The 16,561-nt window shown below is 43.1% G+C and overlaps 1 protein-coding gene across 1 annotated transcript; it reads left to right on the top strand.

The window, feature by feature from the left end:
- The first annotated feature begins 8,053 nt into the window (after positions 1-8,053).
- Positions 8,054-12,738, top strand: ednrba (endothelin receptor Ba). Its single transcript, XM_084006979.1, has 7 exons — positions 8,054-8,490; positions 9,443-9,555; positions 10,093-10,297; positions 10,761-10,910; positions 11,291-11,424; positions 11,510-11,618; positions 11,993-12,738. The coding sequence occupies exons 1-7, from the start codon at positions 8,077-8,079 to the stop codon at positions 12,125-12,127; spliced, it is 1,260 nt and encodes a 419-aa protein (XP_083863105.1). The 5' UTR covers positions 8,054-8,076; the 3' UTR covers positions 12,128-12,738.
- Positions 12,739-16,561: the final 3,823 nt, after the last annotated feature.

Raw genomic sequence — 16,561 nt, forward strand, 5'->3', positions numbered from 1 at the left:
GTACAACACAAATCTTTCGTTTTAAAGAAGGGAGCGAATAAAAAGAATATATATATATATATATACAAAAGGGGGAGGCAGGCAGTGTGATATCTTCATGATGAAGGAGTCCAAAGGAGGGAGGAGGAGAGATCTGACAAGGGAAGAAGGAGAAAGTGTTGTGACGACCGTATCGCTGTGGAGAGCTTCTGTAAAGTCACATGGACGTTTAACATCTGCACATGCATGCAAACACACATCATGTGAAAGCTGATAACATCATGGCTTATAGAGTTCATACAGTTATTGCCTTCATTCTGAGTGTGAACGGGTGTGGGAGCATGTTCTCCTGCTTCTGGGCCACCATTCGTAACTGTCCAATATGTTGATAAAATAATAAATACACAAGCATCGTCTCTGAGAGAAGTCAGCAGGTTTTTCTGCCCATTAGCCCGATCTGTGTGTTGTGTTAACTCGTGCATATTTGATCTTTTGGAAGAAGAAGAAAAAAGTTAGGAAGATCGTCAGATCGACGCACACATAAGAGCGTATTGTGTCGAGGTCAAGAAGGGCTCAGTGTTCAAGGGGTCATAATCATCACAGGAGGACGAGCAGAACGAGAGGGAACCAGAAGGGAAGAAGATGGCCTACGGGGGGAATAAACACACACAATGACACACACACAAGTAGCGTTGCATCCTGAGTGCAGCGGTAGCCCCAGGGGCTGCAGTTTAGTCATTTCATCGGGGCCCGATTGTTGATGCGAGGAGCGTCGGCCGGGCAACAACAACTCCAGAAGGGAGCAGAAGGGAGAGTGGAGATGGTTAGAGGGGTTTCACAACAGGCTGTGTAACGGGGCTAATCTGTAATAACAATGATCAATGTGTCTGCTGGCCATTCAAGTTAAATCATTAGTCATCTGAGGAGGAGGAGGAGGAGGAGGAGGAGGAGAACCATGTACAGTACACATCGGTAAACATGGTGAAACGTGCCACAAAAACAAACCCTTTCCAATGGCGATGGGGTTATTTATTTATTGTATTGTTTATCTAACAAGGACAATAAATCCAACATTGCTGCAAATAATTGGGAAAATGTGATGTATATATATATATATATATATATATATATATGGGAAAATGTGATGTATATAAGACATCTAGCTTCAGCTAATTTGCAGTCTTTGTCCCTGGCCAGGCTTTTCAATACAATAAAAAAAATATAATGATACAATAAATACAGTTGAACAACTGATCTGACACAGAAACTGACGACGATCAGCCAGGTGGCGACAAACTAGTCAGTATTTGGATTTTTCTCTCTTTACACGACTATTTCTTGGCTCTTGAACCGTGCACATCCGACGAACCACCGACGCCTCTCACTCAAATCCGTCTGAAAGTGTTGCATTCATGGTCTTCATCACCGTTAAACAACAGTAAATCGATCACACGAAGCTGCAGCTGCGGGTTCAAATCCAAGATGTCTCTCGGAAACACGCTCTCTGCCCTCGACACACATGGTGAACACCTTGGAGACATTCACCAATAAAGAATATTCTTTCATTATGATTTGAGGACACAATAATACATTTTGTCGGAAACAATTCTCTGAAGACTTTCATGTACTTTTTTTTTTTCTTTTGCCAGAATGACTGAAGATGCTTTTGGATTAAACAAACGAGGTCAACAGCAGAAGAACGGATGTTCAGAGGAAACTCAAAATGCTCTGATCTCTTTATTCCAGAAAAGTGCACCATCACGGGGAGCCTGAGGTTCATTACTTTTTAAGAGAATTGAATATTTATTTGTGCGAAACAGAAGCCTTTTAACTAAACTTCAATGTGCAAATACAATTTGACAGAAGAATCTGGTTGAAAAATGAAAAGGGAACAAAAAGGCACTTGAGGACAAAGCCGAGGGAAACAAAAGCGTTGATGGGGGGTGAAGAAGGGAACCAGGAGACACTTCTTTTATAGAGCTAATAAAAGCAGCTAATCACTCTCTATTGACCGAAGCGCCCTGATAAAAAGGCCGCGGGGTAAAAGTCTGCTCTGACTCTCGGGGACAAGGACACACACACACAAAATGTAAAAAAACACTATGGCAGCCATAATTCAGTCGTAAAGTGAGGCTGTCCCGCTCATATTTGAACCCTCGCCATAACAAGAAGGACAAGCCGGCCCTTTGTCCTCGTCCAATCTGGTATAACTGAAGATGATACTCTGCTTTCAAAGAAACCAGCTTTTAGAGACGAGGAGGTGACCTCATAAAATAAAAAACACACACATAGTGAGAATGAAGAGGGAGACCCCCTCTGTTTTAAATGCATGGACATCACGGTGATAGTCTGTTACTAATATGGGAGGTGGTAGTTTGAGTTATGATGTCAGGGTTTTCTTTGGGAGTAGGAAATCATGCAAGACGATTTGAGAACTTAAAGGATTCCTGCTACTTAACAAATCTAATAACTAAAAGGGCATATTGCTCACTAGAAATGGAATTTACTAATTCCTTGAGTTGAGTAAGGTTAGTAAGAGATGTAAACCCGACAACGTGGCACATTTCTGTGGCTAAACTTACTAAATGTAAGGGTAAAGGTAAAGGTAACGACGGGAACGAGTCACCTGAACGCACCGGGACCGAACGGATACCAAACATCCAACGATCTGCCAGAAAGACGGCCGACAAGCAAAACCCACAATCTGTCAAAGTAACGTAACGTAAACCTTAGTAAAGTTAAAATGACATTCCCATACAAAGAATCTGAATTATCTACCACATTTTGAGAAAACTCACTTTCTCCCGTATTATTTGATGTATGAAAAATTCAGTTTAATCAATGAATGGATGAGTCAAACGCCCAGGAGACCAGCGTTCGCGTCTCACTGTTTATATACACACACGTGTAGAAATGTTGACGTAAAACGTGTTTTTGGTTCCTTAATGGAAAGATTGAAATTCAAATAGTACCATCTCTGACTCTATTGTTAGTGAAAAAGTAGTGAAAAAAGATTTAAAATGATATGAAATTTAAAAGAAATGTCTTTGTGTGTTCACAGTATGGGGTTTACATTATTATTATTAGATAAATGTGTATACAATTGTGGCAAACATTAGTTTTTTTTCTGTTGAGTTGTTAAATTTACCTAAACTCTATTAACCCGTCAAACTCTTGCAGAGATCCATTTTGAGGTTTCTTTATGTGGAATTTGGTGTCTCTTTAAAATGTATGTTAATGAATCCCTCGAAGAGAGAACATCTCTGTCTTTGTTGCGAGTCATGTAAGGTTCCCAGTGTCTGATGCCTGCTGGCTCGGGGGTTTGAACCCCAGCCAGGAGGACCGTCTGCCTCCTCACAAGGCTCTCATGGCGTGTCGAAGGTTTCGGGAAAAAGGAAAGCGCACGCGTGGTCAACGAGGGACGGAAGGGCATAAGGGAAACGTTTGTGATGAGATATCTAGATGTACTGCAAATCTGAGAAACCAGAGGGATAAATGAATGTACAGTTTAATTCATGTGTAATAAAATGGGTCGACCACAGCAGAAAAAGACTAACTTATACGGTGGTTCCCCGACCGCTATGGAGTACCACTTCAAATAATCTGAACTCTCCCTTTAAGAAGAGGATTCTTCTCTACAACCTCAGATGTTTCCAGTTACAGGATTTCATTCTGCTCTCTGAAATATGTTAATATTCTGGCATCCAACCTAAACCTTATCTCAACAAAAGGTCCAACACTGACCTTACAAATTAAAGTTTGATAAAAGAAAGCTTTCAGCCACAGCTCTTGGTCTTCATCCATGTATGGGGCTTGCCATGTGATTCAGTTGTTTGTGTTCTGATGGAGGCCATTCAGATAACAGCATGTATCAAATATGATGGACAACCCTGCCCCGGGCTTTTTTTAGACATGTGAAACGTTGAATGGGGGTCAAATTGACCCAGAAGACAACCGGACGGTTCTCAGTGTAAAAACTGTCAAGAAGCTGAAATCTCTCCCACCCCCTCCTCTCTGCCCCCGCCCCTCCAAAAAACACCCTGAACCCTGACCTCCAGACTAACTGTCTCTTGCTCTATTACAATATATCATACAGAAACTTTTTGCTGCTACTACTGACTACCACATATACAGAAACCTTTCTTACATATACATAGTATATAGTACTTCTATCGTATTGTTTATTTGTTGTATCAGTAAATGTCTTGTCTTATCTGCTCTTTATCTGGTTCACCGTGGGACAGTGAGAAACGTCTTCTCGGTTCCTTTGTATGTCTGCTACATTGGTAAATTGACAATAAAGCTAAGTTTGAACCACCAAACTTTAGGCTTTTTACAGCCAAAATGTCATATTTTTGACCAACATCTACTATTGTACCTCCAATTTATAGCAGTTGAGATCCTGGACCTGGTTGAGGTTGGTCTAATGCATGATGTTTCATAAGATTTGTATGCAAAATCTTCTACAGCTGTCAAATAAATGGAGTAAAAAGTATAATATTTCCTTCTGAATAATGATACAAATATTATCATGAACTCACTTTGGCTCCTCTGGTTTATTAAGCTCTTGAGATAGGAGTGTTTAAAATACTTCATTATCAACACCCGTCCACCTTTATGGTTAACAATTCAGCCGTATGATAATAAAACTGATGGTTCCTGTAAGCGGTGGAATTCGTCATATTTTCCCCCGTAGTTGCACTTTGATGGATTCAATGTCATCAATATGAGCTAACTCTCCCTCCAGCCCCTTAATCATTTTTATACAGTCTTTAAATGTGTCACATAACTCATAAAAATAAGCATCTCCTTGCCTTGAACTCTACGATGAAGTAGAAGAACACACAGTGGAGAGAATTTAACTTCTCGATGCTCCGCTGGCACGGTAATCTATAATCTAAAAACACAGAAGCACATGTGGCGACTAAGACTCTTCTCACAGGGAGGATCACCGCTCAGCCGGGGTAATACAAATAATAAGACCAACCATCTGATAAGCATCACAAAGCAAACAAGAGGCAACCAAAAGGTTCTGGTAGCGATAACCGGCACGTTAACTGCATTTCCCATAAGTCATAGGGGGGAGAGGGGGGAGAGCGGGTCGCCCCTCTAACCAGACGAAACCAAAGTTGCTCCTCAGGCGCTTTACAGCAGCACACTGAGCCTTTAACTGTGGGTTAATGCAGGGGTCAAAGTTCATGTGCTGTTTGCACATGATGATTGCAATGTGAAGCATGTAATATATTCTATGTTGCCTTGGTTACGATGCTTCCACATTGGGTTTTTTTCCCATCCTTGTGAGTAAAAATCAAAGGGACAACGAGAGAAAACATCTCGTCTAAAGGTTTCATGGGAAAAAAGGACTCCGAGCAGAGAAGTCCACGAAAACAAAGAGACGGTTGTCGCAGTATCACTTTCACCGAGAAAAGGATGAGCTTATAAAGTCATGAGATCATTTAGCGTATGACCGCTTCCTTCCCCGACCCTCGCATGTGAAATGTCATAACTGCAGATTTTCGCAAACAAAACAGAGTCTATGTGTTGATCGATATTCATGCTATTGAAGTCAGAGTTACATAACCTGAGTGTCATGTTCTGTCCTTGTTCGCTGTACTGTTTGCATCCAATCAAAGACAGTAAAATGAGCAAGCAAAGAAATAAATACTACTGGAAATACAAAATACTAAAAAAGTTTCCCTCGCGGAATAGAAAATGGGAAACCAGAACGTTTCCGGTGCCAAATTCTTTGTCCTGTTCTAAACGCAGATGCAAAAATCTGATTATAGAGATAAAAAGATAAGTTATAAGTCCATCCTTGACCATTGTCCCATTTGTAAATGTGAACCAAATCAATATGGTTTATTAGTTGGTGACATCAACTCAAACGTGAAAGTAAAATAAATACTGCCACATATAGGGAGACATATCTTTTGTGTGGTTTTAGCCAAGATAACGGCTCTAGAGAAGTCGGTCCGTCCGCCACTTTGGTCCCCGAGCAACATCGGTTGCATTGCCATGAACTTTTGTACCGGCATTCGTGGTCCTCAGAGGAGGAATCCTACTGACTTTACAACAGACCTGCAAAACTAATGACATCGCATCAGCCTTGGCTGTACTTGACATTTTGTGCTAATTAGCAAATGTTAGCTCGCTAACACACTAAACTAAGATAGTGAACAAGCTAAACCTGCTAACCAATAGCATGTTAGCATGCTGTAGGCATTTTGCGGCGCTATTACGCAAAAATTCAAATACACACAAATGATCTGCGGTCAAATTTGTACTAGTTGAACACACCTTAAGACTCCTGTTGAAGAACTCAAGGTTCATTAACAGCTTTATATGATGAAGCAATAGACAAAACGTTTTGTTGTTTTTTTTCGGTTATTTTCAAATCAAATCTTCTACGTTGTGTGACTTCCATTACAAACAGGACAAATAAACAACATTTTACGGTTAACAGCAAATAGTTTTGATGCGTAAAAAGTTGTAACGTAGTTTTGATGGGAAGTGGTTTTTCATTGAAATGAGGAACAGCGCGGCGAACCCGTTATCTACAATGTGTCTGCACATCGACAGGTCGATGAGGTCATGTGACAACGCTGCGTTCACGCTTACGAGCTACGCAGCAACAGGCGACAAGTTGTTTTCAACGTCCGGCGGCCTGGAGCTACGAACTGATGGCCGACGCTGTTTGACGGGCATAACGTGCTACAAATCAAAGATTATCTGGTCTCAACTGTTTTGTTTCAGCACTCCGATGACACGGCGAAGCATCGCCCAATCATGTGTTCCGTTACAGCTATAAAAAAAAAAACACAAAAAAAGGCTGTTAGCCTGTCCCCGGTGCTGTTTTACGACATATCTGAAACTGTCATATTAAACTGAAACACGACAAATGAAATAGAGTTGATCAGTCGCTGTAGGAATATTAACTGATGATGCAAAAAATATACAAATTCTATAAAGAGATACCAACACAGATTTATGATTTTTGTCCTGTTTTCTCCATAAAAAAAACATTTGATGAAGGCTGACTAACTTGTGGACATCCTGCCTGCCTTGCTCCGTCTTCCTCTCCCTCCTCCTCCTCCTCTTCTCGGGGAGAGGAGGGGTTGGAGGGCAGGGATCAACTCAGCAGACTCTTGACACTGCGTACGCTGAGACTCAGCGGCCAGTACCGAGGAGGAGTGAGCTACCGGAGGAGTCGACTAGAGCCTCTGGAGCACAGAGACCTTTTTTTTTTCTTTCCCCCCACTTTGACACCGGTGACGGAGCAGCTGGTGGAGATGACTGGACGGCCACTTCAAGAACCTCCAATCCCTCCAATTTGGACACTTTTTTCTGTCCTGAGAGCTTGAGAGTTACTGGGAAAGTTCTTGAACAGACCCCAAATATTGGAGGATTTCTGCCTCAGCGAGGAGTTAGGTAAATAAGAGCTTACGCTGCAATGATTGGAGGACATTAATTGACTAATTTAGGGACTGTATGAAAGTGATTGTGGTGGGGAGGGGATCGCTTCCCTCTGGTTGTGCATTTTTACTTTTATCCACTAAGCTGAAATGTCACTCCACATATGTCAAATAATTGGTACAACGTGTTTCATCATAAACATCAATCGAAAACAGATTATTTTTAACAGAACTTCTTTCAAGTGTCACCAACGTTCTCGATAACAAAAAAACTGCTGCTTTATGAAATATGTAAAAGTGCAATTTGTCTTTTTGACAACAAGGAAAGTTAAAGCAACAAAAATAAAGATCCGTCCCTGCTCTCTCTATCTTCAGCCAAAGTAAAAAAAAACAACATCGTCCCCCTTTTCTGACCCCAATCATTTCCCTACAGTCTCTAGATAATAAAAAAAACCGACTAACATGTTTCTGCAGGGTGTGTCTGCGGATCTTAACTGTGAGCTTTAGTGAGTTATAATGCAGCCGAGTGAGCTAAAGTCACGTAATAATCCCCAACTGGACATTCTTCATAAAGTATAGCTTTCATGTAGTCCGATAAAAAAAAATCTGTCTTCTGATTTATGTCCCAGGCACGCCCAAAGAGCGTCATTTGGATAAAAACCCATATTTACAGCCGAGCTGCAGGATGAAGACTCGTCTCATCTGCTTGGAGCTGCTCGTCTTGGCGGGTCACGTCCTCGTGGCCGGCGGGCAGCTGGATTCCAAGAAACAAACGCCCCAGGATCTCCTCGCCGTCACCCAGAGGCCCGGGCTGGTGGAGAGGGACCTGCAGGGCCCGGTGAGGCCCAACATCTCCATGCCCCGCCGCCGGCTACCTCCCATGTGCACGGGACCCACGGAGATCCGCGACACCTTCAAGTACATCAACACGGTGGTGTCCTGCCTGGTGTTCGTCGTGGGGATCATCGGCAACTCCACTCTGCTGAGGATCATCTACAAGAATAAGTGCATGCGCAACGGGCCCAACATCCTGATCGGCAGCCTGGCGCTCGGAGACCTGCTGCACGTCATCATCGGCATTCCCATCAACGTTTACAAGGTGAGCCTTTACCGCGTTACAGGCATCGGTTTTATGTAGTTTTTCTGTTATTTGTCGATTGAAATCTTCCTTCGATTTTCAAACAATTCCTGCTGCAACTGTTGTTGAAGGTCATATGCAAATATTTTGCTGGATAAATCCTTTCCACACACACACACACACACACACACACACACACACACACACACACACACACACACACACACACACACACACACACACACACACACACACACACACACACACACCCTTTCCTAACACACAGTCTTGAAAGGGCTTTTCCCATGTTATTACTTATTACTGGATCCTGAGCCCCTCTATATCCCCTTATGTCTCTGGCATGTTTTTGTCTGTTAGGCCCATGGTGTGTGTGTGTGTGTGTGTGTGTGTGTGTGTGTGTGTGTGTGTGTGTGTGTGTGTGTGTGTGTGTGTGTGTGTGAGAGAGAGGACTGAGAGGTATCTGTATATTTGGGTAAGGGGGCAAGCATGTTTAAAAAAATGGCTGCTGTTGCATACCAGAGCAGAGACAGGAGAGACATGGGTGGTACTGCAGGAGATCCATGGCTCCATATGATTTCAATTGATCCACGCTCACATTCCACACACTCATCCGAAGCAGACATGAACGTTTTTTTGTAATACTGTGCAGGTTTAGCAGAGTTTTGTTATTCTCCAGGAGCCGTTGGATCCCGTCTGCGTTTACCCTTCCTTCGGGCCAAACAGAGGCCCTCAATATGTTTTCAAAAAAAAGACCAAAAGAAAATAAATTCTAACAAAAAGAAAAAGCTCTGGATATGTGCAGACACTGATGAGTTCAGGTTCATGCATATCTGGTCAACAGCGGAGGCCTGCGGCTTGGGGAGAATAACGAGGTGCCAGACGATTGGCTTCACTCCCTCTCGTGGTTTTTAACTCCGTCGTCATCCGTCTCTCTTTCTCCGTCTCTCCTCAGCTGCTGGCCGAGGATTGGCCGTTCGGAGTGACTCTGTGCAAAATGGTGCCGTTCGTCCAAAAGGCCTCCGTGGGGATCACGGTGCTGAGTCTGTGCGCTTTGAGTATCGACAGGTAACCATGGCAACCGACGATGGACAACCTTGTTGAGCCGGTTATGACTGTCCACTGCATTGTGTGCTTGGAATAAGGAGTTCACCTTATCTGATATTTGTTATTGAAAGTTTCTGTTAACATTCCCATACTTCAGACGTTCCTGTATACTTGCATGGCCTTGAAGCTAGGGTAAACTGTTTCTTCAGTGGGATTGGATTGATGTCACTCTCATGATTGTATGGTTAACGAAGCTAAAGTCAGTTAGCTTAGCTTAGCACAAAGACGGGAAACAGTGAGCTCGGTCCAAAGGCAACAAAATCTGCATAGCAGCACCTCTAAAGCTCACTTACTGACCTCTACTTTTCATTTTATTACTAAAACAGCACGTTGTGTTTTTGGTGCTGGTTAGCTCAGTTAAGCTAACTGGCGTTCTTTAAAAATCAGTGAGTGGAATCGATCTTCTCTGCTAATTCTCAGCAAGAACATCAATCAATCAAACGTCAAACTGTTCCTTTAACTAAAAGCGTATGTGTCGGTTCCTGTGATATCTTCCAGGTATCGCGCCGTCGCCTCCTGGAGTCGCATCAAAGGGATCGGCGTGCCAAAGTGGATGGCTATCGAAATAGCGCTAATCTGGATATTATCCATCATCCTGGCTGTGCCCGAGGCGATCGCCTTCGACATGATCACCATGGACTACAAAGGCGAGCAACTGAGGATCTGCTTGCTGCACCCCATGCAGAAAACAGACTTCATGAGGGTGAGATATATATATATACGTATGATTCGGTGTGGAGGAACACAGCTGTAGATGCAGATGGAAACGCCCACTGACTGAATACATGTGCATGCTTGAAAGATTTCCTCAGCAAGAACAGCTCTGATGGAGCAGAAGAGGAAAAACCGGTAGATCACAGGAGTAGAGAGGAAACACGGCCGTGCCAGCGGGTGTATAATGTGTCTTCACGTGTCTTCCATCAACTTTAAAATAACAAACGCAAACAGTTTTAATTCCACCGAGGTTCTTTGATGAATTGATTTTAAAATGAAAGTCAACAAGTGAAGTTTGAGACGCACCTTCAAGTCTCCCTCCGCTCCGGGTCACACTCGGGTTACGCTCCCATTTACATGTTTTTTTACTTTACTGAAACGTTTTTCGGCTGTAAATCCTCTCACACAGATGCTCGCGCATAACTCCCCTTACTTTTTCTCTCTCTGTGCAGTTTTATAAATCAGCGAAGGACTGGTGGCTCTTCAGCGCGTATTTCTGCCTGCCGTTGGTCTGCACCGCCATTTTCTACACCCTGATGACCTGCGAGATGCTGAGGAAGAAGAACGGCGTCCAGATCGCTCTCAGTGACCATCTCAAACAGGTTCGCCGACGCCTTTCGTGCTCATTTAGTGACTCCGGACTCACATGAAGTGTTAAAAGCTAGCCAAGAATTAAAATTACATTTAAATTACAATAAAAGAAGGAATCTTTCATGTTGAAACCTCAACACAAGACCCTTCACGCATAAGCGTGTCCAATTAAATCTATAAAAATCAAATAACAATCTTTTATTCGACCTAACTTGACACTTAGCTTGTTTTGATTTATTAAAAAAAATAAAAACCTTTAGGCAAAAAGTTTCCACTCATATAAGACTCCTTTGTGTCCAAATTTCCACCATGTCTTTATCTGGGCAAAAAAACACCATCAGAACAATCTGTTACTGCACAATGATTTATGAATGTGTGTGTGTGTGTTCAGCGAAGGGAGGTGGCTAAGACCGTGTTCTGTCTGGTTCTGGTCTTCGCTCTGTGCTGGCTGCCGCTCCACCTCAGCCGCATCCTGAAGCTCACCATCTACGACGAGAAAGACCCGAACCGCTGCGAGCTGCTCAGGTACGTTACAGAGAGTTCAGTAGACCGGATCACCTGGTAGGACCGAGGCGGTCGGACTAAACGCGTCTCTGTCTCGCCCTCGTAGTTTCTTCCTGGTTTTGGACTACATCGGCATCAACATGGCGTCCGTCAACTCCTGCATCAACCCCATCGCCCTCTACATGGTCAGCAAGCGCTTCAAGAACTGCTTTCGGGTAAGTTGCAACTTAAATGAGACGATCAATACCGTACGATTGCTATGAAAAAGCTGGTTAGCGTAGCTTAGCATCAAGACTGGAAACGGAAACTCTGTCGGAAGGTAACAAAAATCAACCTACCGGCTCGTTAAAACACATGAAATCTTATTTGTTTTAATCTGTATTTTTTGGGGGGGAGTTATATGACTTTCTTGGCCAGGGGGGCAGCGACTTCTCATGCTAAGCTAAGCTAACTAGCTTTGTTTGAAAGGGAAAAAAACATGGTATCGCACTTTTTTAACAAGTCTCGGTGAGAAAGTTAACGCGATTTGCGACCCGTCATTGTGAACCTACGCCCTCGTAACCACGTTTTTTTTTTCTCCGTCCTCCAGTCCTGCCTGTGCTGCTGGTGCCTACCGGCCGAGATGCTGATGGATGAGAAGCAGTCGTGCATGAAGCTGAAAGTCACCGAGCGAGCCTCCGACCAGAGCAACTCCCGCATGACCAACAAGTCGACCACGGCCTGAGGAGGGAGCGCCGAGTCAGGAAGGAGTAGATATGATATGAAGAAACTCCTTCTAACCTTAAAACTCTGGACACTTTTTTCTTTTATATACACTCCCTGTCCAAGAAGACTTAAAGCAACGGTGAACTTTTGGATAACAAGTGTGAGAAGAAGGCAAAAAAACAAAAAAATGGTGTCTTAAATCAAATATTGAGAACTCAGCCTGGGGGGAGGGGGGGGTCAGCACAAGTGCATAAAGTGTGGGGGGTTGAGGGATCGATTAGCAAAGACAGCAACATCGGGCTCGCAGCCCGGATGGTGAATGTTACTTTGACGCAATGAATCTCGCAATAAGTCGTTGCGTTAACGTGTTTGCGAGACTTTAAATGGTGAATCTCATGCTCTTGTTTACATTGTTTTTGTTATGCATTTCTCTTTTACAATATATGTATTGAACATGTTGCATGCCTTGGCGTTACATTAGTGCCTTTTTACGTCCATCGTCAACCCCCCCCCCCCCCCCCCCCCCTTACTAGTTATTGAACTACTGATGTTTGTGCGATTCCAGCTGTGTGACCCTGCAGCTGTTGTATTATACTGTTGTATTATAGTGTTGGATATTGAGCCTGTTCTCGAGGGGGAGGGGGGGGGGGGGGGGGGGGGTTCTTTTGGAAATAAATAAAAACAAATATGATAAATGAGAAATTGTGTACTTTTTTTTAAGCATTTGCAAGGAAACATCTGATAGGACAGACGTTCATAATCGTTTATGACTGAATGTTCTAGCTCTACCCGGTTGACTCTGTGTGTGTGTGTGTGTGTGTGTGTGATTTAAGTGTGACGGCAGGCAACATCATGTGATGGCGAACACAGAACATTACTGTGATCTCCCAACTTCTTCTTCTCTCCAAACAAACACACACACACACACACACACACACACACACACACACACACACACACACACACACACACACACACACACACACACACACACACACACACAGTTGTGACCTGGGAATGTTCCTCCAGGCTAAACCAGTGTCACGCACGTCACATTAGCTGTCAAAGGTCCTGTGATCTCTCACCACCATGTCTTCATCCTTTCCCTCGCTCCCTCTTCTTCTTCTTCATTCTCATGTTTTTCTACCTCTTCCCCTGGTTTCCCGTCCCCCTCATCTCCCTGCATTCCTTGCCTCCTCTGCTCCTGATAAACCCCCCCTTACTTGCCTCCGTTCCTCCATTTTGGTTTCACACTATTCGGTGTGGTTTGAAATCTAAACTCAAACCCAGCGCCGTCGGCGGCTTTAACCCAAAGAAATCACATTAAATACCCTCTCTTCCCTTCAACCATCTCTTTTGTTTCTCTTCTATTCCCAACAGGGTTGAACTGGTATATTTAGCTTGTGGATACTGGCTTTGGCCTCTCTACTGGTGTGATTGATTGTCCCCTAAAGATCCCCCTGCCACAAAGAACATAAGAGTCATCGAAAGGTCGCAAAGAAAGTAACATGTTGTGCAGTGAGCTACAAATGCATGTTTGAAATTAAAATAATGCATTGGCCCAGGAAGCCCTGATTTATGGTGACACAGAGTTTAACACTTAAAGAGATCCACCAAGTCAAACTTAGCGTCAAAGGAATGGTTCGCTACTTTGGGAAATCAGACTTATTCGCTTTCCAGCCCAGAAATGAGACGATTGATACCACATGTATGAAGCCTATGATAAATTGACTACCACGGGCCCTAAATCTGGTTTAGCTCAGTTTAATCTGAAGCAATTTGGGATTTAATGAGGGGTTACTTGGATTCACAGTATGCTAAGCTAAGCTAACTGGCTGCTGGAACTACTTCTTCTACCAGTAACCCTGGAAACCAACTGGAAACGAGGGGAAGGTCGCCAAGTTCTGTCCAGAAACAACAAAAACCTGACTTCCAATATATCTCAGATTCAATTCAAGATTCAAAGGGTTTATTGTCATATGCACAGTAAAGAAACGTGTTAAAATGAAATTCTTCATTTGCTGTCCACATGCCAACAATGGAACATCTTAGTATAAAAAATAGATAAATACTTATTTGTTGACTTCACTGTTTGGGGATCAAATTAACTAGATATAACATGTTCATTCAGAAGGTGCTGGGAGGCAGATTTTGTTGGCGTGAATACAGCAACTATTAGGATGTTAAATTGCATCCATGTCCTGCTACTAGCCCTTCTAGCTTCTGGCCGATAGCCAGTTGTTGTAGCTTCATTAGCATAGAAATCTTCTCATCCAATTCCTGGCAAGAAAGGAATTATTTATTAATTAATTTCCCAAAATGCATCGCTTTAAAGTAATAGTAATATCTCGATGCTCTCTGACAATATTCAGTTTAGTCTTTCTCCTTATTCTTAAAAGCAGCTGTAATTTTTTTTATTAATTAGGGACAATATAGGATTTAATAGCGGCTCGTGCTAAAAAAACATATGTTAATATGTAATATCATCAGGAGTGAGTTGAAAACATTGTCCAGCTCATTATCACGGTAGACAAAAAATAGGATACAATTTTCCCCCTTTATTTATTTAATGATTTATGATCATCGTATTTAAGATTATTTGACTGTTATTTGTTCTTATCTGTGTTTCCCAAAACTGTAAAACGATTCCAGCATGTTTTTAGTGCCGTTTTAAGAGTTTCAAGCACATTTTGATGATTAATAATATCGTGAATTATTTTGGCAGGGATGATCGTGAAATGACATATTCACGTGGTGTCATGCTGTAACTTTCTATCTAGACTTCAGCACAGTTGATGGAGGAACAGCTCATCCAGAACTAACACAGTGCTACAGCAGTCTGTCATGGAGTTAATTTCACTTTTAATGCTATTTAGGAGCCGGAAAATAGGGCAGAAAAAAACTGCAGCAGATTGATGCTAAAAAGGTTAATGAGCAATAAAACGTTTGATAGATGTACTGCTGAGCTTCCTGGCGCTCGACAAACACCGCGGACGGCGAGTCTGCGTGTCCTTCAGGCAAACACACTGTCGCCCTCCGACACACACGTGCGGTACATTTGGACGCCACATACCAGCACACACAGTCTGTTTTCTCCTCCCCACAGATTTAGAAGTCAACACAAAGTCCTGGAACATGACGAGGATTGGAGGGTTTTCTGGTCGGGGTGTGAACGGACCTGGTTTGGCCTTTCTCTCTCCAAAACATTCTTTCGTGTTTTTCTACCCCAACAATCCACCATTTTGCATATTTACACAGCGTGTTGGGAGGACTTGTGCCAGCGTTGTGATGCATTCAAAGGCCATTCAAAATCCGCCGTTGTAGGACTTGATGTTTGACTTAACATTCAAATATCTGATGTACAGGCAGGACTCGTTCAAGTGCACCGTATCTGACAGATATTAAATACCTTAAAAAGCATATGAAAAGTTCTGTTTTATGAGTATTGATTCTAGATTGATAGCACGAGGAGGGGGGCAAAGAAAACATGCAACATTATGAGTGTGTGTGTGTGTGTGTGTGTGTGTGTGTGCTCTTCAGCCATGGAAATACTTCAAGGGAAAAATGTTGAACCAAACTCAAACTCGAGCCCTCACGTTGCCTATGAGAACAAAACACAAAAGGTATGTGAGCTGGAATCCCTGTATCAGTGTGTGAGTGAGAGAGAGAGAGAGAGTGAGAGAGAGAGTGTGAGTGAGTTAGAGAGTGAGTGTTGACGCCCCGGTGCATATTGCATGCAAGTGTGTGTATGTGTGTGTCTGTGTGTGAATAAAGCTGACTACGTATTCGTCTCATTTGATGTTGCTGTTTTTGGTCACGCATACACCATTGATTTCACACAAAAAGCAAGATCTCTCTCACAGATGTATGAATGTCTCTCACACACACACACACACACACACACATACACATACACACACACACACACACACACACACACACACACACACACACACACACACACACACACACACACACACACACACACACACACACACACACACACACACACACACAGTGCAGCAGTAGAAGCAGCAGAAGGTGAACAGACGTGGCGAGCAGAAGGAATCCATCCTCCTCCTCCTCCTCCGACTATGTGATGCCACGACTATGTGGCCGGAGAGTGTAGGTCGGCCCTAATAACCTACTTCTAATGTGCAACCACCAATGACATTTGCATTCAGGGGCATCCTTTGGCATAAATGGAATAAAATATATAATTTAAAACAGCGTCACATGCATATGCAGCCGCATTGTTTTTTGTCTTAATTTGTTAGATTTTTTGTCTTAATTAGTGAAGCATAGGGGCATATGAGAGAAGCCGGACCGAACGCCACAGCTAGCGGAATCGGCTGCCTCAGAGAGGGAGGAGAGGACCAGCTAGGACCTTGGGTGACTCCGCTACCCAGCATGCTCCTGGCTGTCTGATGTTTGACCAGAGGAAAATAATTAA

Source organism: Eutrigla gurnardus (assembly GCF_963514095.1).
Source record: "Eutrigla gurnardus genome assembly, chromosome: 4".
Taxonomy (NCBI): Eukaryota; Metazoa; Chordata; class Actinopteri; order Perciformes; family Triglidae; genus Eutrigla; species Eutrigla gurnardus.

Bases quoted from the DNA above. Each gene is read 5' to 3' on its own strand.
- ednrba (XM_084006979.1), top strand. From the start codon at position 8,077: ATGAAGACTCGTCTCATCTGCTTGGAGCTGCTCGTCTTGGCGGGTCAC. The intron at 8,491-9,442 runs GTGAGCCTTTAC...GTCTCTCCTCAG, and splicing joins TTCCCATCAACGTTTACAAG to CTGCTGGCCGAGGATTGGCC. The intron at 10,298-10,760 runs GTGAGATATATA...CTCTCTGTGCAG, and splicing joins AGAAAACAGACTTCATGAGG to TTTTATAAATCAGCGAAGGA.